This window comes from Lolium perenne, chromosome 3 (assembly GCF_019359855.2).
Source record: "Lolium perenne isolate Kyuss_39 chromosome 3, Kyuss_2.0, whole genome shotgun sequence".
In the NCBI taxonomy this organism is placed as follows: Eukaryota; Viridiplantae; Streptophyta; class Magnoliopsida; order Poales; family Poaceae; genus Lolium; species Lolium perenne.
This window is the reverse complement of record NC_067246.2, coordinates 299,483,841-299,507,078: the sequence shown is the minus strand read 5'-3', so window position 1 is coordinate 299,507,078 and position 23,238 is coordinate 299,483,841. Positions and strand designations below refer to the sequence as shown.

Here is a 23,238-nt window from a genome sequence, read left to right as displayed (position 1 = left end):
TTATTGATTCATGATGATATTCACTGTTTTATGATCTTACCTGCAAGTTGTATACACATATTGCTGTCCGGAACCCGAGGCCCCAAAGTGACAGAAATTGAGACAACCGGAGGGGAAGGCTGTGATATGAGGATCACATGTGTTCATGGAGTGTTAATGCTTTGCTCCGGTACTCTATTAAAAGGAGTACCTTAATTACCAGTAGTTTCCCTAGAGGCCCGGCTGCCACCGGCTGGTAGGACAAAAGATGTTGTGCAAGTTTCTCATTGCGAGCACGTACGACTATATACGGAACACATGCCTATGGTTGTTTAGTACTTTGATACCGTTTTATTATTATCTGCAAATGCCCTGCCTTGATTGTTACATGAGTTCTCTTATCCATGCAGCGCCCGTTCATCCATCCATGTGCCTACAGTATTTTAATCCTGCTGTTTACTACAATCACTACTGCTGTCTTTATTACTCTGCTGCTTATATTTCACTACTGCTACAGTTATAAAACTGTTGCTACTGATAAACTCTTACGAGCAAGTCTGTTTCCAGGTGCAGCTGAATTGACAACTCCGCTGTTAAGGCTTACAAATATTCTTTGGCTCCCCTTGTGTCGAATCAATAAATTGGGTTTTACTTCCCTCGAAGACTGTTGCGATCCCCTATACTTGTGGGTCATCAGTTTCCTTTCTCTTTCAGTACCGCACTGTACGGGTCACTGGTAGAAAAACAGGCTTCCGTCCAGCCCCATAAGTCGCGAAGCTATAGGAACCGCGACTAATGGGACCTTTAGTCGCGGTTCGGGAGGCGAACCGCGACCAAAGGCCTGGGCCCGGGGCGCTCGGTGGCCAGCTGGTGCACGTGGGGGGCTTTAGTCGCGGTTGGCCAGGCCAACCGCGACTAAAGGCCTTCGGGCACCTTTAGTCACGGTTTGCCAGGCCAACCGCGACTAAAGCCCCTCCCCCTATATATACCCATCCAGCAGCCAACACTTAGCCATTTGGAGCCATTCTCTTCACAAACTTCACAAGTGGGTGTTAGGTTTGCTTTTGGTTCCTCTTATGCACATAAGGTGTTTGATGAAATGCCCCAAGAGCATGAAACAAACATGATATGAAGTGTTGGAGCCACACTTGAGCTTTCTCATTTATTTTTTCCTCCTCGATCGCGGTTAGCAACTTGAACCTTTGATGTGTCATTGATAAAATATGCATGTGTAGTTCATTGTTTAATTTATATTGTTTGTAGCTAGTTAGTTTAACAAATGCATGATGGTTAATTATATATTTTATATTATAATAATGCAGATGAATCGGCAATGGATGTACGGTAACCGACTCTCCGGCGAGTTCACTACGGGTTTGAAAGATTTCCTCGTAGTGGCTAATGCGAACAAGCAGGGGGGTGTTGTTATCTGTCCATGTGTTAACTGTAAGAATCAGAAGGGTTACTCTTCCTCAAGAGATGTTCACATGCACCTGCTTCGGCACGGTTTCATGCCAAGCTATAATTGTTGGACCAAGCATGGAGAAAGAGGGGTTATAATGGAAGAAGATGAAGAAGGGGATGATTTCATCGATGAAAGCTATCTTGCTCATTTCGGTGATACTTTCATGGAGGATGCTGAAGGTGAAGGGGAACGTGAAGGGGAAGGTGAAGAAGAGGCACGTGATGAGCCCGTTGATGATCTTGGTCGGACCATTGCTGATGCACGGAGACGCTGCGAAACTGAAAAGGAGAGGGAGAATTTGGATCGCATGTTAGAGGATCACAGAAAGGCGCTGTACCCCGGATGCGATGATGGTCTGAAAAAGCTGGGCTGCACACTGGATTTGCTGAAATGGAAGGCACAGGCAGGTGTAGCTGACTCGGCATTTGAAAACTTGCTGAAAATGTTGAAGAATATGTTTCCAAAGAATAACGAGTTGCCCGCCGCATGCGTACGAAGCAAAGAAGGTTGTCTGCCCTCTAGGTTTAGAGGTTCTGAAGATACATGCATGCATCAACGATCGCATCCTCTACCGCGGTGAATACGAGAATTTGAATGAATGCCCGGTATGCACCGCATTGCGTTATAAGATCGCAGGCGATGACCCTGGTGACGATGTTGAGGGCCGAAACCCAGGAAGAGGGTTCCCGCCAAGGTGATGTGGTATGCTCCTATAATACCACGGTTGAAACGTCTGTTCAGGAACAAAGAGCATGCCAAGTTGTTGCGATGGCACAAAGAGGACCGTAAGTCGGACGGGGAGTTGAGACACCCCGCAGATGGAACGCAATGGAGAAAGATCGACAGAGAGTTCAAAGATTTTGCAGCTGACGCAAGGAACATAAGATTTGGTCTAAGTACGGATGGCATGAATCCTTTTGGCGAGCAGAGCTCCGGCCATAGCACCTGGCCCGTGACTCTATGCATCTACAACCTTCCTCCTTGGTTGTGCATGAAGCGGAAGTTCATTATGATGCCAGTGCTCATCCAAGGTCCGAAGCAACCCGGCAACGACATCGATGTGTACCTAAGGCCATTAGTTGATGAACTTTTACAGCTGTGGGGCAGACCTGGTGTCCGTGTGTGGGATGAGCACAAAGAAGAGGAATTTGACCTACGAGCGTTGCTTTTCGTAACCATCAACGATTGGCCTGCTCTTAGTAACCTTTCGGGACTGTCAAATAAGGGATACAATGCATGCACGCACTGCTTACATGAGACCGAAAGTGTACATTTGCCAAATTGTAAGAAGAACGTGTACCTTGGGCATCGTCGATTTCTTCCGAAAGGTCATCCAAGAAGAAAGAAAGGCAAGCATTACAACGGCAAGGTAGATCACCGGCCGAAGCACATGGAACACACTGCTTGGTGCCGAGGTATTTGATATGGTCAAGGATTTGAAAGTCATCTTTGGAAAGGGTCCTGGCGGACAATCGGTTCCGAAGGAGGACGGGCAGACAGCCCATGTGGAAGAAGAAATCTAAATTCTGGGAGCTAGAATATTGGAAAGTCCTAGAAGTCCGCTCTGCAATCGACGTGATGCACGTTACGAAGAATATTTGCGTGAACCTCCTAAGCTTCTTGGGCGTGTATGGGAAGTCAAATGATACAAAGGAAGCACGGCAGGACCAACAAAGTTTGAAAGACCCTGATGACCGGCATCCGGAACGGTTTCAAGGTCGTGCCAGCTACGCTACGACCAAAGAAGAGAAGGTCATCTTTTTGAATGCCTGAGCAGTATGAAGGTCCCGTCTGGATTCTCGTCCAATATAAAGGGAATAATAAACATGGCGGAGAAAAAGTTCCAATACCTGAAGTCTCACGACTGCCACGTGATTATGACGCAATTGCTTCCGATTGCTTTGAGGGGCTCTGCCGGAAAATGTTCGAGTAGCCATTGTGAAGCTATGTGCATTCCTCAATGCAATCTCTCGAAGGTAATCAATCCGGAAGTTCTACCACGGTTACGAACGATGTGATCCAATGTCTTGTCGATTTCGAGTTGGTGTTCCCGCCATCCTTCTTCAATATTATGACGCACCTCCTGGTTCACCTAGTCGATGAGATTTCCATTCTCGGTCCTGTATTTCTACACAATATGTTCCCCTTCGAGAGGTTCATGGGAATATTAAAGAAATATGTTCGTAACCGTGCTAGGCCAGAAGGAAGCATCGCCAAGGGCTATGGAAATGAGGAGGTAATTGAGTTTTGTGTTGACTTTGTTCCTGACCTTAAGCCGATTGGTCTTCCTCGATCGCGGCACGAGGGGAGACTAAGTGGAAAAGGCACGATCGGAAGGAAATCAACGATATGTATGGACAGCCATTCTCCGATCAAGCACACCACACGGTTCGACCAATTCCAGCTTGGTGGCTCCGTACTTTGAGAAACACAAGAATATTTTACGCTCGGACAACCACAGGAAGCCCGAATCCTGGATTAGGAAGGCCCACATGGAGACTTTCGGTAGTTGGTTGAGAAAACATTTAATGAATGACGATCATGTTGTAGATCAGCTGTACATGTTGGCCAAGACACCATCTTCGACTATAACGACTTTCCAAGGGTACGAGATAAATGGGAATACATTTTACACGATCGCCCAAGATAAAAAGAGCACCAACCAAAACAGTGGTGTCCGCTTTGATGCAGCAACCGAGAATGGGCAAAAGGTCACATATTATGGTTACATAGAGGAGATATGGGAACTTGACTATGGACCCTCCTTTAGGGTCCCTTTGTTCCGGTGCAAATGGTTCAAGCTAACAGGAGGTGGGGTAAAGGTGGACCAGCAATACGGAATGACAATGGTGGATTTCAACAATCTTGGTTACCTTGACGAACCATTCGTCCTAGCGAAAGATGTCGCTCAGGTTTTCTATGTGAAGGACATGAGTAGCAAACCGAGGAAACGGAAAGATAAGAAAACGATCAGTACATCATGCGATGATCCAAAGCGCCACATTGTTCTTTCAGGGAAAAGAAACATCGTGGGAGTGAAGGACAAGACAGACATGTCAGAAGATTATAATATGTTTGCTGAAATTCCGCCCTTCAAAGTGAACACCGACCCAAGCATTAAGTTAAATGATGAGGATGCTCCATGGATACGGCACAATCATAAGCAAGCAGGGACACAAGGGAAGAAATGATGTGTAATAATTTATTGTACCAAACTTTGTTGAATGGATCATGTGAATTATATTACCCGTGATGTGTTTGGTGTCCATTTTCGAATGATTCAATTGACTCGAGATAGCACTGATGATACATGAAATTTGGAGTGATTCAGTCATACTCCTGCCTAGGCGTATAATATGCATACTCGTAGTCTTCATAGCCGCCGCCGTTGTCTTTGGTAGTCGTCGCCTTCTAAGTTGCCGCCGTCGTCGTCGCTGCTATCGTCGGCGTCGTCGGGCGGCGCTCGTGGCTCGGGCGAGGGTAGCGCAGGTGGGGGATATCGCCGGCCGTGATGTAGTCCATGACGCTCTGCAGAGTCCGGCCGTACCACCATAGCCGACGGCCGGCCTCGTGGAAGTTTCCAGGAGGCAGACCGTCCTCCTCATACCTGGCGAGCGTCCTCTCACGCCGATTGATGAAGAAGGCGTCCCAAGTATGCTGGTTATCGGGATGCCAGCGGGGATTCATCCGCTGCTCCGGCGTGAGGTCGAGGTAGTAGTGGTTCGTGATGGCCGCCCGGCGCGCGGTACCCTGAGGGACGGGAGGGACCGGCACGCCGCCGGCGCTTAGGCTCCAGCCGGCGGGGACGCGGTAGCCCGGTGGGCAAGGGTAGTTCGAGGCGCAAAGCTCCTCCACCTGCTGGTAGGTTAGAGTGGGTGCGGTGGAAGCCATGAGAGAGTGATGAGAGATTGTAGAGATGTGATAATGCTGGCCAAGCCGGGCTACATATATGTAGTGACAAATGGCGGGAAAAATGGGAGCGGGAAGACAGGAGGCGGGAAGAAAGTGGCGGGAAGAAAGAGGCGGGAAGAAATTGGCGGGAAGAAATTGGCGGGAAGACAGGGAAGAAATGACGGGAAGAAGAGGAATCCAGAGCTGGTCATCTAATCTTTAGTCCCGGCTGGTGGGTGCAACCGGGACTAAAGGTGGTTTTTGTGTCATCTAAGAAAACTGTTGGTGGGATAAGGATGTTTGGGTAAGCTTTAGTCCCGGCTGGAGGGTGCAACCGTGACTAAAGCTATCGGCGGGATAAGAACGCGTGGGTGGAAGAGGGGGGCGGAAAGACAGAGGCGGGAAGAGGGGGCCGGCGGAAAGACAGAGGCGGGAAGAGGGGGCCGGCGAGAAGACAGAGGCGGCCGGGAAGAACTGGTGGGAAGAGGGAGGCGGAAAGATTTTTAAATGAATTAGTTTTATTTTTCTGAATTTTTTGACATATTATTTGTATTTTTAAGATTTTTAAATGAATTAGTTTTATTTTTCTGATTTTTTTGATATATTATTTGTATTTTTCAGATTTTGAAATGAATTAGTTTTATTTTTCTGAATTTATTGATATATTATTTGTATTTTTCAGATTTTGAAATGAATTAGTTTTATTTTTCTGAATTTATTGATATATTATTTGTATTTTTAAAAATTTGAATTGAGTTAGTTTTAATTTTCTGAATTTATTGATATATTATTTGTAATTTTCAGATTTCTAAAAAGAAAAGTATTTTGAAAAATACCTTTAGTCGCGGTTGGCCTCGCCAACCGCGACTAAAGGGTATTTTTCCGCGGGAAACTAAATTCGGGGGGTCCCTATTTAAACGCGCGCGCGCGATGGGCGGTTCACTTCGTTCTGCTCGCGATTCATCTTCGTCTCCGCCCCGCCGTCACTCTGCAGCCGCCTCGCCGTCGACGTCGCCGCCCTCTCCGTCACTCTCCGTCGACGTCGCCGCCCTCTCCGTCACACTCGCGCGCGCCGGCCGGCCCCTGCCCCCCGCCTCGTACGTCGCCCCTTCGCTGTCGCCGCCATCGCCGTCCCGCTCCTCCCTCTCGCCCACGGCGCCGCCGCCCACAATCAGACCGGCCGCCCTCGCCCACCGCGCGCGCGCTGCGATGAACGACGCGTGCGGCCGCCTCGCTCGCCCGCCGAACGCCGCTCAACGCTGCCTCGCTCGCCCGCCGGCGCCGGCCTCGGTTGCCGCGCACCCGCGCGGCCGCGCGCCCCTCTCTGCTTGATAGAGAGATCGTGTGGGGCGCCGGCCGCCGTTTTTTTTTTTAGTTTTTTTGTTCTTTTTAATTTTAACTAGTTAATTAGTTTTAGAAAAACGGTAAAATTTGATAATTAACAAAAAAACAGTAAAATTTGATAATTAACAAAAACATATATAAAACTTGATAATTAACAAAAAAAGTAAAACAAATAATTTGACTTAAAAAAACAAATAATTGAGACTTAAAATTTTGTCTCAAAAAGAACTACAAATTTGACTTAAAAAAGATTGTGTAAAAAAAAACTAAAATTTGACTTTAAAAAAACTAAAAATTGACTTAAAATTTTTGTCTCAAAAAAGAACTAAATTTTGACTTAAAAAAAACTAAGTCAAATTTATGAAAAATCCCGTGCTCGTCGACTTTTCTTCCCCGTACGTCGTCCTTCCCCACCGACGGCGCCCACCTCGGCATGGGAACGCGCTGCCGCGGTGACCAGCTACCACCGCGCGTATACGGAGGGGGCCGGCAGCGCTCGTCGCCCCCTCCGTATACGCGCGGTGTTTTTTTTGGGATCGAGAGGGGGCGGCGAGGGTTATGTGTCGTCGGCACCGCCACCGCCCTTTCGCCACCGGTTCGCCACCGCCACCGGTCTCTCGGTCACGCGGTCATTGCGAGGTCGATCGTCCGCATATAACACGCGTCCCCCCTCTCGCCTCCCTCGTCGCCCTCTCTCTTTATATGTAGAAGAGATGTGATAATGCATATACACAATTAATTTGTTTTTACTACATGTTTTCAGGACTGACATATGGCGGACGATAGAGCTGACCCGATTATGGACAACTATGATCCGGACGCTGAAGACCATATGTTCGGCATCATAAAAGGCGATATTCTATATGTGCCGACCGGACAAGAAGAAGATGATATCTCTTCTTATCTGAACCTTGACGGTGAAGATGAAGGGCGCCGTCAGCAAGATGATGCCGAAGAAACGTCGATAAACGACGATCTTCAATTGGAAGTACCAACCACCTCCGGCGCCGAGGTATATATATACATTGAGCCTCTGGTGATACAAACTAACTGATTTGAATAAATATGTGTGTACTAACGTGCGCGACTCTCTTTCTTATTTTAGCCCTCGGCCGGATCATCGAAACAATCGAGTACGTCGTCAAAGCGTGGCGCAACCAAGACGCTGAAACAAGGAGAAATATATACCATCGAGGTTGTCGACAGTGCAACCGGCAAGCCGCTGGAGCCCGAGAAGAATGCCACCAAGTTTATCAGCCAATGCGGAGCCGTTGTTAGAGACAACGTCTCGATCACCGTCCAGGAGTGGAATGAGCCAAAGAAGGCACGTCTTGGTTTCACTTTTGTCGAGAAGAGAACAAAAAAAGATTGCTTGAAAAAGCTTATGGAACATGTCGTCCTACCTCCGGAATACCACAAATTCGATGAGGAGGGTAACAAGATTGAGGAAAACAAGAAGAGGAGGAAGCTACTCAAACAGTTCGCTCTTCAAAAGATGGCCAATGCATTCCGGAAATTCAAGCAAAATCTAGCCCGTGACTATGTCAACCAGAACAAGACTCCGAATTTCAAAGGACAATATGAGAAACTGAAACATGATTGGCCAGAATTTGTGAAGCAAAAGAAATCGGAGCAGTTCCTTGAACTATCGAAAAAAAATAAGAAAAATGCGGCTAAGAAGGAGTACAATCATATTATGGGGCCAGGAGGGTATCGCCTTTGGGAGCCTAGGTGGGAGAAGATGGAGAACGAGCTGAGGGCGCGAGGAATCCGTCCAGGTACAGAGGGATGGGACCCAAGGGCCAAAAGCTGGTGGTACGGGCATGGGGGATCGCTGAACCCGGAGACAGGGGAGTGTGTTTACCGGGGCAAAATAATTAAACCCACCGAAAAGCTTATTGAGGCAATGAGGGATGCTCAAGAGGGGAAGATCAAGTTCAACAGAGAGAACGACGCGCTGACAAAAGCCCTCGGGAATCCTGAACACGGAGGACGTGTACGAGGCATGGGGCCCATTCCGTGGAAAATAGGGTTCCCCCAGAACGATGACCCGTACGGTTACAGAAGCCGTAAGAGAAAGATGGATCGGGATGCAGATGTTGTGGCGCAGTTGGTATCGGAAATGGATGTGATGAAGAAAACCGTGAGTGTACTAGTAGCCGAAAGAGATGCAGCTCGGGCGCAGCATGAAGATCATCCAATGGATCTCGGAAGCCAGCAGCAGAGAAGAAGCAGCGTGGCTTCCACGGAGGCCCCACCGGCTGGTGCACCGACGATCGAAATTACTGCACCGGAGCCTCTGGTGGTCGAAATTACTGCACCAGAGCCTCCTCGCTACCCCGTGGACGATATAAAGGAGATGAAAGAATGTCATCTGTATTATCCTATCGGGAACATGTCCATGAAGGTAGCCATCGGCAGTGCTTTACCATGTTTACCTGGAGCACTCCACCACAACAACCCCATTCAAGATGGCTATGCTCGTGTCACGGTGGAGGACATAGTCCAAGGGTTTGAGGACCTGGACATTGACATTGCTACACCTGAAGGGGCGAGAAGACTTGGAGATGTCAAGCGCCACTTCATTCTATGGCAAAAGAAGTTTATCAAGTTTCCAGGCGAGGCGCCAACAAGTCCACCCCCCTACGGTGGTGGTGGTGGCGGTGGCGGTGGCGGTGGCGGTGGTGGTGGTGGTGCTTCACCTACACCTCCTTCACGTCAGCCGATGCCGCCCCCCAATTCACCTCCGGCGGGTAAGCAGACGCCGCCCCCCAGTCCTCGTCCGGCGGGTGATCAGACGCCGCCCCCCAATCCACCTCCGGTGAAGAAGCAGAAGCAGTCCTGGGTTATTAACCCGGACCCTTATGTACCTAGAACCACAAAGATACCAGAGCCATCACTGAAGCCTCTCCCCACAAGGCCTTGGGAACGTAGTGCCGAGGAAGTCGACGCACACGCGGCTGCTGATTATGACAAATGGAAGGCGGACTGCAAGAAGAAAAGAGAGCCCGAGCCCAAGCAAGTATTTCCTGACAAGGAAAAGAGCTGGGCTAAGTCATTTTTGAACGCACCGTCCCAAGCCGCGAAGAATCTGCCTGACGACTATGCACGTGAACTTCGTAGGCAAGCACTCGCGTTCAAGAGGAACCAAGAGTTGGCGGAGAAGCAGGAGAAGAAAGCCTTGGAGGAGGCCGAGAAAAAATTAGAAAGGGGGAAAGAAGTTGCCCAGCTCGGGGAACAAAGTAAACAATCGATCGCCCCGCTCATAGTGCAAGCCGCCGGTCCGGATGCCCCCGATATCATAGCAGCTGCGGCAGCACATGGATTGACTGTAACGAGTGCCAGAGAACAAGCGGCCGACTTAGGTATCACTCTTCGTGCACTGTTAGGCCTTGATGAGGCGCCAATGAAGGACGTAGTATTTACATATGTGAAGAATGGCCCTCTCGTCGAGCTGCGCGAGAAGAGGATCTACCTCGACAAATGAAAGGTCTGCTAAATTGGTACAAGGGTTACATAAAACTTAAAAACGCCAAAGACTATATTTATGCGGAAGTTAGATATGAGCATCACTTCAAACATTACTATATAACAATTCATCGGAGTGAATTGTTCCAGCTATTCAATCTGCGCGAGCTCGACAAATCTATCATCAGTTGCTACGTTCTGTAAGTGATTTATTAATTTCTACCCCATCTCGTTCATTGCCTGCACTATATATATATATATATATATATATATATATATATATATATATATATATATATATATATATATATATATATATATATATATTGTCCTAACTATCTTGTTGTGTACGCTATTATGCAGAATGAAGAAGCGGGAAATGCGAATAAGGAACATCCATGATGTTGGGTTCATTGACCCACAAATCGTTAATTCATATGTGTTAGAACACCACCCCGCCGACGTGGAGGATGACCTGGGGCGGTTTCTTAGAAAACAGGAACTCAAAAGTGATATTCTATTTCCTTACCATTTTGGGTGAGTGTTTCTGTCTTGAGCACATTCTCTTTTGTTTACTCCATGCATGGTATGTGGCTAATCGATGAGTTATGCATGACTGTGCATGTATCGTGTCCGCAGGTTCCACTGGATTCTGATGGTAATTCAATTTCACACCTCCACAGTTCTCGTCCACGACTCTCTGAATATGGATCCGGCGCTTTGGGCCGACATGAGAAAAATGATGCAAAAGTAATTATTTTCATTCATTTGCGCTCTATATCGATCGGCCTATTTCGTTCATCATTTCCTAATATCAAGTAACTAATTAATAACTCTCTTGTTCATTTAATTTTCTTTGCCTCGTAGGGTTTGGAGACGGTTCGTAGATCAAAAGGTCGGTGAATTCAAAAAAGAGCTACAATTTAAAATGGCAGTGCGGACGACTGGGGATATTCAGCCACCGGGGACCAATCTATGTGGATACTATGTTTGTGAGAGAATCCGGAGATACACCAATGAGCGGGACCAGCAGTGTGAGAAAAACATCAAGAGGAATAACCTCCGGAAGACGCTTAGTCCAGAAGCTCGCTTCCGACCACTTCAAGAGGAACTAGCTGGATGGTTCGCGAGGGAAGTCATCGATCCTAGAGGAGAACACTATGTAGAGGACGTAGAACTTCATATGCACTAAATTATGGATGGAAACTTGTTCAAAATTGTATATGGTCATCCGATATTGAATATATATTGTATATTCCTCTTGAATTCTTTTTGGTTCTAATTTAAAATTTGTTTGAAATTGTACATTCATATGCATGTATGTAGTACCGTAGAATATGTGAAACTCCTTCAAAATTAAAACCCAAAAGAAATAAAACAATACAAATTAAAAAGAAACCAGATTTAGGGGGAGGGGGGGCTAAACCCTAACCCCGGCGGCGGCCAGACGTCGCGGTTGGCCCGGAGAACCGCGACGAACGGTCCTCCGCCCTGGCGCTACTTTGCCGCCCACGTGGACGGGCCTTTAGTCGCGGTTCGTAAGGAACCGCGACTAAAGGGGGGGGGGGGGGGGCCTTTAGTCGCGCCCAATTGGTCGCGGTTGCGCAACCGCGACTAATGGCAGTTGTGAACCGCGACTAAAGGCCATTTTTCTACCAGTGGGTGCTGTGCACATGGAAGATGGTGGCATGGTTTGTTATCGCGTCGCATCATTAGAGATTCAGAGAGTAGAAACCCAAATAGTTATGGTTGTGTAAAACATACAGATGTACTGCTCATGTTCAATTTATGTTTCGAAGACGGTCTATCCTTCTAGGAAAAACCAATTTAGGGCTTTGTCTCTCTGGGCAACACCGCCGGTCCTCCTCGCCTGCATTGGCCCTGGTTTCTTGGAGGTGCGGCGGATCACGTCCTTTCGTCGGTGGGAGGTTTCAATTATTTTTAGGTATTTGTAGTGTCTTCTTCAAGATGGTGAGGCGGCGGCTACATCCTGAAGTTAGAATAAGGTCCTCCCCACTCTACCCCTTCCGATGATGCGCCTAGCGCCGATGGAGGGCGTGTGTTCAACACCAACATGACTCTTTTATCATAGCCCCCCGGCTCTTCCAATCTATCGTTCCTATCTTTGGTTATGGTTCATGCTTTAGTGGCTAGCACTGGCCATTTGGAGCCTTAGCACGACAACTTCTCGTTTATCTATTACTATTACAACAAGCTCTATTACGACAAGCTTTGCCTAGCTCTAGTGAGGGAGGGGTGAGGATGGTGGCGGGCCTTCGACTCGTTCTAGTGCTTGTAGTCTTTGCTAGGTGGTATAAAAATATATTTGTATTTTTTTTACTTTTAAAACTGTTAGTACTATTGTCGATGATTATCAATAGATCGGTGGATTTTTCGCCAAAGAAAAGAACATATTCTATCTCACGCGGAAAAATCAGTTTGTGCTCGGAGTTTTTTAGCTAGTAACAGAAAACCTTTTGTTAGTAACAGACGAGCATATCCCACATGACCCAATTTATCGGTGATAGTGTATGTCCCCACACTATGGATCACCTTAACCAGTAACGACCCTACACATCATTTTCCGAAAAAGTGAAGGACACACCAAAAGAAGGTGTCAAGTTGGGAAGGAAAATAGATACCGGAGGAAGATGGAAGGAATCATGGAAATGTCTTTTTCTTCCTCTAGCTTGGTTTTGGGTGAGCCGATCATGATTCTGAGGCTGGCGTTGCAAGATGCTGCAGCTTGCAGATTCCGGAAGCACCCCAAACTTTGATGCCAACGGAATATAACTCGACATATTCGCTGCCATTGCTATTGGATGCCTACACATGTCACACATCCAACCCAACCGCCATGCATATAGTACAAGATTCGCTACTATCTCCACAATATTTTTGGTATCTTCTCAATCACTTAAAAGCTATCCATACATCCTCCATCTGCTGGACACGAGGCTCATCGTCCAAGTTTCAGTATGGATGAGCCCGTGCGTACAAAGTTTCAGTACTGGCTCCATCTTACTGTAGTTTGCCGCAGCTTCAGACCATGCAGTTATCTTCATCCTAGTACTGTTTTGCTTTGTTTTGTATGTAGGCCAATTTTCAAGAGATTTTGCAAAGGGCAAAATAAAACAATGGAAGTAGTACATGGTAGTACTTGTGTGCCGAACCTGCAACACATGTGTTGGTTCAGTATTTAAAGCATGAAGCAAAGTGTCCCTACCATCATCATTTAGCGTGTGTTTGGTTGCTGGATCCATAGGGATGGGATGGGATGGATCCATAGGGATGGGATAGGATCTTGAATGGTCCATTTTCTAGTGTTTGTTTGGTTTAAAGGGATAGGATGCGGTTAGGACGAGCTGCAATTAGCTTAGAATAGTTAACAACAATTTTCGTAGAGTAGTTAATAGCAATTAGCGTGTGTTTGGTTGCTGGATCCATAGGGATGGGATGGGATGGATCCATAGGGATGGGATAGGATCTTGAATGGTCCATTTTCTAGTGTTTGTTTGGTTTAAAGGGATAGGATGCGGTTAGGACGAGCTGCAATTAGCTTAGAATAGTTAACAACAATTTTCGTAGAGTAGTTAATAGCAATTAGCTCCAAAGTAGAGAGATAAAGGCAGGTCCCAATCTCCTGGGCCGACCATCGACAGGGACCTCCGTTAGCGGTCTGGGTAGTGGCTAGTCTTGGAGGGGTGATGAACATGGCCAGGAGCATGGCGCCGCGCGCCGGCACCGCCCAGTCGGAGAGGAGCGCCAGCAGCACGCGTGGGCCTCTTCATTTCTGTGACGGCGTCGGCAACACGAACTCTGCTTCCCGGCGGTGCGCAAGATGGCTCCTCACAACCCATGGGTGTCGGCTGGTCTTGGGGCTCAGAGTATCGTCGGGCGAGCGACATGGAGCTCCCGGCGGGCGGAGGTAGCAGCCTAGCAGGTACTTCTTTTGGTCAGGAAACGCGACGATGACAAGATGAAGGTGGGCGTGCAGGCAAAGAGCTCTAGGAGAGGAGGACGGGCGGCGAGAAATGTGAGCTTGGCGGCGGGGCGATTAGAGACGAGGAAGAGATATTAGGCTGCATCCACATTATTAGGAAAAAGTGGATGGGAAGGTTCGGCCGATTTTGAGGGATTGGTTGGTTCTGGATTTTCAGGGAATATTCCCTAGTGGGGATGGTTCCATCCACCTAACTTTGCAACCAAACACAGCGAAAACAGGGACCATCCCATCCCATCCATGTTGTGGTCCGGAACCAAACACACGCTAGCAATCCAATGGGACCAACAAACACTACTACTACTAGTATAAATGATGAATTAACCTCGAGATCCACTTCTCACCAACTCCAACCAAAACCAAAAACATCTCAGTTGTACTACTAGAGTATCTCTGATTACATATTGCATTCGAAAAATGAAGCTGCATTCAGGAAACAAGAGAAACGGAGAGGAGAATCTGCAATTTCAAACACAGAGAAGAAACAAGAATCTGCAATGTAAAGATGTTTCTCCCACTGCATATACAAATAGGATTTGGTATTTGGGTCAGCAGGAACAAACTTAAATAAAGTCTGCGTCCTGCATCAGTGGAAAAAAAGCAAATTACCAAAAGCGCCCTCCCGCTGCCCCACTCCTGAAAGCCAACGAAAGGGAGAGAAAAGAGAGGAGCGAGCGAGGCAAGGCAGGGACGCAGGGTGCCATATTCTGCAGCTTACAACAGTCCTCGCCGCCGTGATCCGTCTCGGACTCCGGCCTGGGCGTTCCGCCGTGCCGGGGTGGGGTTTCCCGAGCGAGTCGCCGCCTCCGGCAACTAGTTTTCTCTGATCCTGCCGGGCACGCAGCTACTTCTCCCGGTGCTTGGGTTTCAGAGGCAGCCGATTGGCGGCGGTTTGTTGGTGAGGTGAGTCCCTTCAAACTAAGATTGCTTGAAATCACTGTGTGCGTTTGTGTGATGCGGCTGTTCCCATCTTGGCTTCCGTGTCTGGTGACTCTGGTCATAGTCATAGGACGGCGGTGGCAAAGAACTGATCAGGGGGAAAATTACTTTTCTGTCTGTCTTCTGCTAACTGTTATTTGGGGCGCTCAACGGAAGAGAACTAGAGAAGACACGCCTTGTCGCTGCAACTTTGATTTCTGTTGGAAAATTCGGCCGAATCACTTCTGTATAGTTGTTTTGGTAGTTGGTGGCTGCTTCAGTATACCATTGTTCATGATCCACTGGGGCCACCGGAACTGGAGATGGTCAGGAATTAGGGTTAGTGAATTTTAAAAAATAACTTTTCCTTCAGAGAGATGTTGAAAAATGACCGTTAGGAAGGAACACTTGAATATTAGAGTGCAGTCCCAGTATTTATTCAAATGTCTAGTATAATTCAGGAACTCTAGTTCGTTGACTTGTTGTGCACTCTGAATTGGGCTCACTGCTGGAGAAGGGGTATACTGGTTCTGCACCTTGCCCTTGCCTTTTGCTAAAGGAATTAGCCTTTCGGTTTGGCGACTAGTCACATCATTGTTTATTTGTCTCAGTCTCTGCTTTAGCCATTTTTTCTTGTAAGCTGGAAACAAATGGCACAATTTTGTAAACGATGGGCCTCCTAATTGATATCCATTTAAAGAAACCGCCAACAGTCCAGTACAGCAAAGTAAACATCAAAGAGAAGACTAACTAAAGCGACAGCCTAGCAGTCCAGTACCTGAAAATGAAAACAGTGCGCGATATGAGACAGCAAAACCACTATTTTCACGACAAAACTCAGATTACAGCCTGAACCAAATTTGTTCTCTTTTTCAACTAGCTATCCCTATGCCCATCCGTGTTTTCTACCATATTCCTCAGCCGCCACTATCTTTCTTTTCTCGAACACACATCAAAATGCCTGTCATTTCCCCTGCAAAAAAGAAGCCTGTCATTTGTATTAAGAGAAGACTCCAAGCAAAGGGTACAAACCTAAAAAAAACTGAAAACAGAGCTACAAAAAAAGGGAGATAAGGGACATGGTGTTCTGGCTCATAGGTCCAAATGCACCTATTATGAAAAATGCATTTTAAATGTATCTCAATATGTTAGAAAATTCTGAAAATAAATCCTGAAAGCACATCCGGACATATTTTGTTCGTACACAATTTTTTTGGGGGAAAAGATATTTTTCCAGGACGTGTAAAAATGACAAATAAATGTCTTGTGAGAAGCCATTTTGGAGCAACGAAACTTGTCTTTCGCGAAAATTTGTGTGCGGTCATAGAATGTGCGGATGTACACCTACATTTTTTCAGATTTTTTTGACATTTTGAAATAGTTTTATTTTTAATGGATGCATCTGCACGACTACACCTATGAGCCAAAATGCATTTCCAGAGGGAAAAGCAAAAGAAAACTATACAGCTATGCTGTCCATAGGACAACCACTACCATCTTGATCTTCTTCACTCCTTAAATTCTTCTTTAATCTCGTTATTTCTACAATATCACCCAAGAATTAATATGACCACACAACAAGGTAGAGATCAGCGCAACAGGATCAGAAGGATATTGTTGTCTGAAGAAGGTTACATTTTCTTGTTTAGAAAACTGTCAACACACTTCCACTGCCCCCGCTGAGCACCGGCATATGTTGACTTGATGGAGACAAAGCAATTTAGTCTGTGGTTTAGCCTTTTTCTTTGCTCATAAAAAAAAGATCATGTATGTTGCAGTATCTCCTCTTGGTATCATGTTCATGTTTGGGCAGTGCTTTTCTTAGTTACGGGTTGGCTTATATTCGCAGAAATAATTGGTTGTTTTTTGCTAGAAGGTTACCAATGTCGGCAGCGGCCACTATAAACTGGATTAGAGCCCCATTTGACACCCGGAGAGTTCATGACTTCTCTAGTATAAGGTCACTCCCTCCTCATTATTTCAACTGAATCCCTCAATGATTCTTTTACTTAACCTTACAAACGTAACATTTATTTATTTTAGTTTTAGATGCCGAAACACTTTTGGATCAATGCAGCCTTGCTGGTTGGCAACTGATCAGGATTCGTCCCTCTCCAAAGTTCGTGTGGCTGCAGATTACTCAGACTCAATGCCAGATTCCAAGTACATGACAGACCGCGGATACCATCCTCTTGAAGAAATTAAAGAACGTCCAAAGAAAAAAGACCTTTCGCTGACAGATGTAGAAACTGCTAGAACAGTAGTAGAGGTAAACTAGGATAATAAGCCAGTGTTTTTTTTGTGAAATGCATATATTGTTTCATATTGAATAGCAATTACTGTAAAGTGCCTCATCTTAAGTCTAAGTATGCATCTATAGAAACTAGCATAAATCCCTCCCGCAGTACAAAATATCTTATTATTTGCTGGTCACTGTTTCCATCTTGTGTAGGCAAATAGCAAGGGAGTGCTCGTATTTCCTGCCAGGGTGCATAATGAACCCCATGGACATGTTACTTGGTCGGAGTTCCCGTATGTTGTTGACGACTATGGAGGTACTCCTTGATGCACAAGAACATATTTTACAACAGAGTCTTCATCGTGTATCTCTTGTGCATCTAACACTTATACTTTTTGAAACTGCATACAGACATTTTCTTTCAAGTACCTGATAATGGGAACATCTTGGAAGATGATGATGCAAACAATCCTGTGGTAAGATTACTTCTGTTTTATTTTCTGTTTTTATATGATTATTAGTGGTCTAGTGGCATTCCAAAAAGGGTGTTTTTAAGGACCCTGTGGTGCATCATGGAGTTTTCGAGTCTGCATATTTTGTTCTGCAGTTATTATAACGTTACCTTATTTGGCAACGATGATATTCAAGTGTAGTGCACATCAACATTTTGATTGAAAGGAAACGTTTGTATATTGTTTAAATGGCATTTTGATTGCAGACAGTTTTGATTGGAACAGACGGTGCCATTATTGGAGAAACTAGCGTGGTAACAAGCGATTTCAGTGACCAGATGGACGTTGAGGATTCTATGGACATGCGTGATGACTACAGAAAGGTTTGCTAAGAAAGTTCTTACCTGCTTTCAGCTTGTATTATCCATCAGTTTTCTCATTAGTAACAAACCCTGTCATTGTTGATGTTCCCTGTTGTGAAATGTCACAGGTTGATACAGAAATAATGGATATTCTTATAGAGTGGGGAATGCCAGTAACAATGCGTTCAATACATCCTATATATTTTGCCAAGTGTTTGACAAAGGTAACTCTTCAACAGTTACCGTATACATAAGAAACTCACAGAACAGCCTTAACCAATCAGCTATGCACATATCCAGACTGAAGAAATTTAACATATGCTAAAATTTCTGTCGAAGATGTGCGCTCTTTGTCACCTGGAACAAAAAATATATAATCAAGATACACACTCAGCCAGCAGAAGAAATTAAATACAAACATAGATGATAATGTATCTTTTGCTCAGTTATATGCATTCCGTCAGTTAGTATGTTATATAAGAGTTGTGCTTAAAACAGATTGGATTTCTGAACAGATGATCTTAAAATGCAGATTGAATGTTAATCTGCAACTTGATCTACTTCTTATACTATTCTAAATTTTCCAGTATAAGTTCATTATGATTGGGCAAGTGTATTTCATAGTCTAAATTGTCACAAGGAGCACTGTCTTATGTTCATTGTTCCTTAACCGCGCTAAGCACTCTTGTTCTTATGCAGGCTGTTCATGATAATCACGGGGAGAAGATGGATAATCCATCAAATGGTCTATCAATTGTAGGATACCTGAGACCTGTTTATATAGAAGAAGAATCTTATTTGAGAACTTTATTTCATGCTGAATACAAAGCTGATGGTTATTCTTCTGACTGGAGAGGTGCTTCTGAGCCTGCCCATAGTTAGTTGTATCAATCATATATTTATATCCCATTATTTGTTATAATAAATAGTCAATCAAACAGGGGAATACAAAAGAGAATCCCAGCCAGCTTCTGGAACAAACGGCCTACTAGGTAATTTAATCTGTTGAAATCTTTCATTCAACCATTTTCCTTCAACATTTGTGTGACTAATAGTAAGTGAATATTCAGATGATGATAAATCGAGATTGGACATCAATGATGTGGGAAGTAGCATTGATTCAACCATATACAAGCTGGAAATAATGACAATTGAGCTGTTTTCCATCTATGGGAAGCAGGTAAGGCCTCCCCCTTCTGTCCAATGTATGCAGTTGGCAAGTAAAGAACAGTTCGATCCATGTATTACTTTGTAAGGTGAAAGTGGGAATAATCAGCATTGTTTTTCTTTGGTTTGGTAGTCATCATGTTGATTGTTGCAGTTGATCATTGATCCACAAGACTTTCAAGATGCAGAACCAGATGTTCTTTCAAATTATGCTTCAGACATTATAAAACGCATAGAAGAAAACAGTGATCAGTGTACTGTGGCTCTAAGGTCCCTCTGTAGCAGGAAAAAGGGCCTTACAGTAGAGGTGTGTTTCCGCTAACTAATACTTTGCTCATCTTTTCATCTACCATACTCCTTAATGGTTTAGTGTGCATGATGAATTACATAATTCTTACCGTCGGTTAAACTTTGGGGTTGTACTATCATACTATGCCTGAAATTTGACGCTAGTAATATTTGTGATTTTGTTTTTGAGGAATAAGAACGTTTCTTAGTAATTTGTCTGAATTTACATCTAGCTGAACTATCATCTGAAATGCAATCCTGGTAATATGTGTGAATTTACATCTAGTACAATATCTAGAATTCTTATGTACAAGAAGCTCTGTTCTCCCTGCAGGTTCAAAATGAATATTTTACTATGAGAAATAGTGTCAACAGATATATTTTTGTTCGCTTATATGTTGTGAGATTATGACAATACCTGTACATATGTTGGTTGTGACAGTGCTGTTTCTGGATAAATAAATCCAACTGATTTATTTCTCTTACAGAGTAATCTCATTCTGATTCATTTTACAGGAGGCAAGCTTGATTGGCGTCGATAGTCTTGGTATCGATGTAAGAGTTTTTTCTGGCTTGGAAGCTCGGACTGTTCGATTTTCATTCAACGCGCAGGTGAGCTCTTAGGCTTAAACTTTTCACATAACCTACAATCCAAAATAATGTTTCTGAACCTTTGGTTTCAGGCGCTATCTGAACGTTCAGCCGAAAAGAAAATCAGGCGAATGCTTTTCCCACGCTATCGCAAGACCGTGAAAGCTCCCGCTGAAGATGATTGTTAGCCAACTTACTTCTTTTCGCTTGGAACGCCTGACAGTACTGGTGAGGAGACAACGGGTGTGCAGGAAACTCAACAGAAGATCTGCATCCAGTCAGCTCCCAGTCCATTCAGAGAAGTTCACACCCGTCGACTATGAAATGATTTTAAGTATTAGAGTACCTGATCGAGGTTTCGGCTTCATTGGCTATAGAAGTTGACAACCAATGGTTTCTGACAAATAAGGTGGCGGCCATGTATAAATGAGCATCCTTGGACACGCCGATGCTGTTCATTGTCACCGCAGTCTGCAAGTGACCAAGCTTCATCATCCATAAAAAAATAAGGTGCAGGAAACACCAGAAGCACAAGAGAAATCTCTCTGGCCTGAAAAGTAATAACCTCTCCTTTCACTGCAACTTGTAGCTAATTACTCTTTGTATTTTTTTTTTCCTTTCCATAATGAATAAGTGCAAAATGTTTGATCCCGATGGTCCTGCAGTAATATAATTTCATGAGTTGTGAGCTAAGATTTAGACATAAAATACGTTTTACCATGTACAGTAGAACGGAATGGAATGGGATGTGTCCTGTCCCGTTTGTTGAGGAGTAGCTTTCGTTTCAGAAGGCGCCTTTTAGCTGCGAATGTGTCCTGTTTCCTCTGGTAAGATTGCGACCGGAGAGGTTAGCTAGCACAAGATAGTGTTTGATCATTTGATTAGATATTGGCGCAGTCGCCGTCCTGGAAAACGAAATGGTGACGCCGCCCTCTGTTTTCTGCCTGGATTGGCCTGGCCGGCGGTGTTCTTTTTGTGTGTAATATTCAGTGGAAGCTGACGACGACGAAGCCTTCGGCGCCATCTCGAAAGGCTCGTGGACTGACGGAACCCGGTGATCCCTGGAGAAGACTAAGGCCGTGCTGTATATTTGAAATAAAACATGTAAATAAATCCAAAATATTTTTTGAAGTTAGGAAAACAATGATAAATTTAATAAAACCGTACTAGAAAAGGATAAAAGGAACTCGTATGACGCTGTAGTACACCCCGCTCGCAAACACTCAGACCGATCAAACCACGTGGATATCTTATCTAGGATTTCATAAATAAAACCACGATACTCCCCTCCGTTCTAGGAAGGTTGTATGAGATTTAACAAAATCTAGATATATCTAGACACTAAATAACATATAGATATATCTAAATTTTGACAAATCTCAGATAACCTTTATGGGACCGAAGGAGTACATGAGTTTAACGGTTGAAAGCACCATGCAATTTTAAAAAAAAAACACAGTACATATGCAGACGCTCATCAATACGTACATATGCTCACCCCTACAAATGCACGCACACCCTATCCTCATGAGCATCTTCGAGAGACCGAGTCTAAAAAAACTACGCCGACGGGTCATGAGATTGACGAAGTCATCACAAGCATCTCCCTGTCGATGTAAACATCGTCTCTCATTGAAAAAATATTCCACTTTTTATGAGACACCTAAGTGTCAAACCTAGGGTTTAAACTCTGGTGGGCTTAGGGTGCCACAACTCTATCCATCATCCAACCACATGTTGGTTCTCAAAGCACCATATAATGTGGAAACCCAATTCGGCTCCTATGTGCATATGATTTGACAACACATTTCAAAATGTGAAAAGTCGCATGTACATTTGCACACAAGTTTTCTAGAAAAAAGGAACATTTTTGTGTCCCTTGTAAAAAGGCAAATTTCGATGATTCTACATGAATATTTACGGGATATATTTATTTTCTATGCAGGCCACATAAAAATGTTCCTTTTTACTGATCGAAAACTTTTATGCAAACATATAATTCCCAGATGTAGACATGGATTTTTTCGAAACTTTTTAAAAATTGATTTTTTATGCATGTCATAATAGGTTTGTAACATGTTGGAGCGAAAACACCACCTTCCATGACGACACTTGAATACCTCCTGTATATTTTAGGATGTAGACCGACAAAAATAACCGACAAGGACAATGTTTGAGCAAAATCCCATAATAAGAAGTATGAAAATACTTCTCATGATATTTTGTATTGTTTTTGTTACTGTGTTTTTAAAGAAATGCACTTTTCTTATTTACCCTTTTCATTTTTGACATTCGTGCATTTTTACTGCTATATTATAGCTTTTTTGCAAATTATTTTATTTGCTGATACTTTTTTGTTTCCTATTTTTACTTGACCATCAGTTTATGTAAATCACTAGTAGCTCCCGCGCTCTAGTGATCCCACTTTTAAAACTTCATAAGGTTCATTTTTAGGTCTCTAATCATTCTTAAAAAACATACTGGTACATATATAGTATATACGACCAAAGTTTTATTGAAATATCTTTTCAGATGAGATCTCCACAAAACAGACAAATGTGGGGAGAAAAGTAAGTTCTTTTTTTTTCAGAGACACGATTTTGTAATTTTTGTGTAGCCTAATACAATGTATTATCTTGCCAAACTCTCCACATATGTAAATAAAATGTATATGTACACAAGTAAATTTTGTTTGGATTTTTTAAAACTTCAAAATGTTATTTTTGATTTGTTTTAAAGTACTTGGAGCATTGGAGCTCGAGAGTCAAAATACCTCACTGAATTCATACCATGATTTCTATATTTTTACGCAGACGCTTACAAATATGTACATACACTCACTTCTATGATCGAACGCAGTAATATACAATCTACCCCTATGAGCACCCTCAGAATACTGAGCCAACAAGTCTTTAAATTGATTTTTTTTTCGATAAAGGATGCTTATTACTTTTAGAAGCAATTACATCCACTGCATAACCAGGATGCACATAGCCGTTTTGTTGTCTCGAGTCCAAAAGGATAAATAATAAAAACTAGGCGAGATACATATCGGAACGATGAATCATATA

The 23,238-nt window shown here is 44.2% G+C and overlaps 1 protein-coding gene across 4 annotated transcripts; it reads left to right on the top strand.

Annotated features, from left to right (window-relative positions):
• The first annotated feature begins 14,774 nt into the window (after window positions 1–14,774).
• LOC127345010 (uncharacterized protein At3g49140) lies at window positions 14,775–20,860 on the top strand. 4 transcript variants are annotated; one of them, XM_051371404.2, is made up of 13 exons: window positions 14,775–15,053; window positions 16,945–17,028; window positions 17,118–17,337; window positions 17,521–17,623; window positions 17,719–17,783; window positions 18,026–18,142; window positions 18,250–18,345; window positions 18,821–18,977; window positions 19,063–19,113; window positions 19,192–19,301; window positions 19,443–19,595; window positions 20,093–20,188; window positions 20,260–20,860. In XM_051371404.2, exons 2-13 carry the CDS (start codon window positions 16,952–16,954, stop codon window positions 20,353–20,355), a joined length of 1,341 nt encoding a protein of 446 aa, XP_051227364.1. In that variant the 5' UTR covers window positions 14,775–15,053; window positions 16,945–16,951; the 3' UTR covers window positions 20,356–20,860. The 4 variants fall into 4 exon arrangements, with proteins under 4 accessions (XP_051227364.1, XP_051227365.1, XP_051227363.1 ...); XM_051371405.1 differs by having other exon boundaries at window positions 16,942–17,028; XM_051371403.2 differs by having other exon boundaries at window positions 14,776–15,053; window positions 16,942–17,028; window positions 17,112–17,337.
• The last annotated feature ends 2,378 nt before the right edge of the window (window positions 20,861–23,238 follow it).

Bases quoted from the DNA above. Each gene is read 5' to 3' on its own strand.
- LOC127345010 (XM_051371403.2), top strand. From the start codon at position 16,952: ATGTCGGCAGCGGCCACTATAAACTGGATTAGAGCCCCATTTGACACC. The intron at 18,346-18,820 runs GTAACTCTTCAA...GTTCTTATGCAG, and splicing joins TTGCCAAGTGTTTGACAAAG to GCTGTTCATGATAATCACGG. The intron at 19,596-20,092 runs GTGTGTTTCCGC...TTCATTTTACAG, and splicing joins AAAAGGGCCTTACAGTAGAG to GAGGCAAGCTTGATTGGCGT.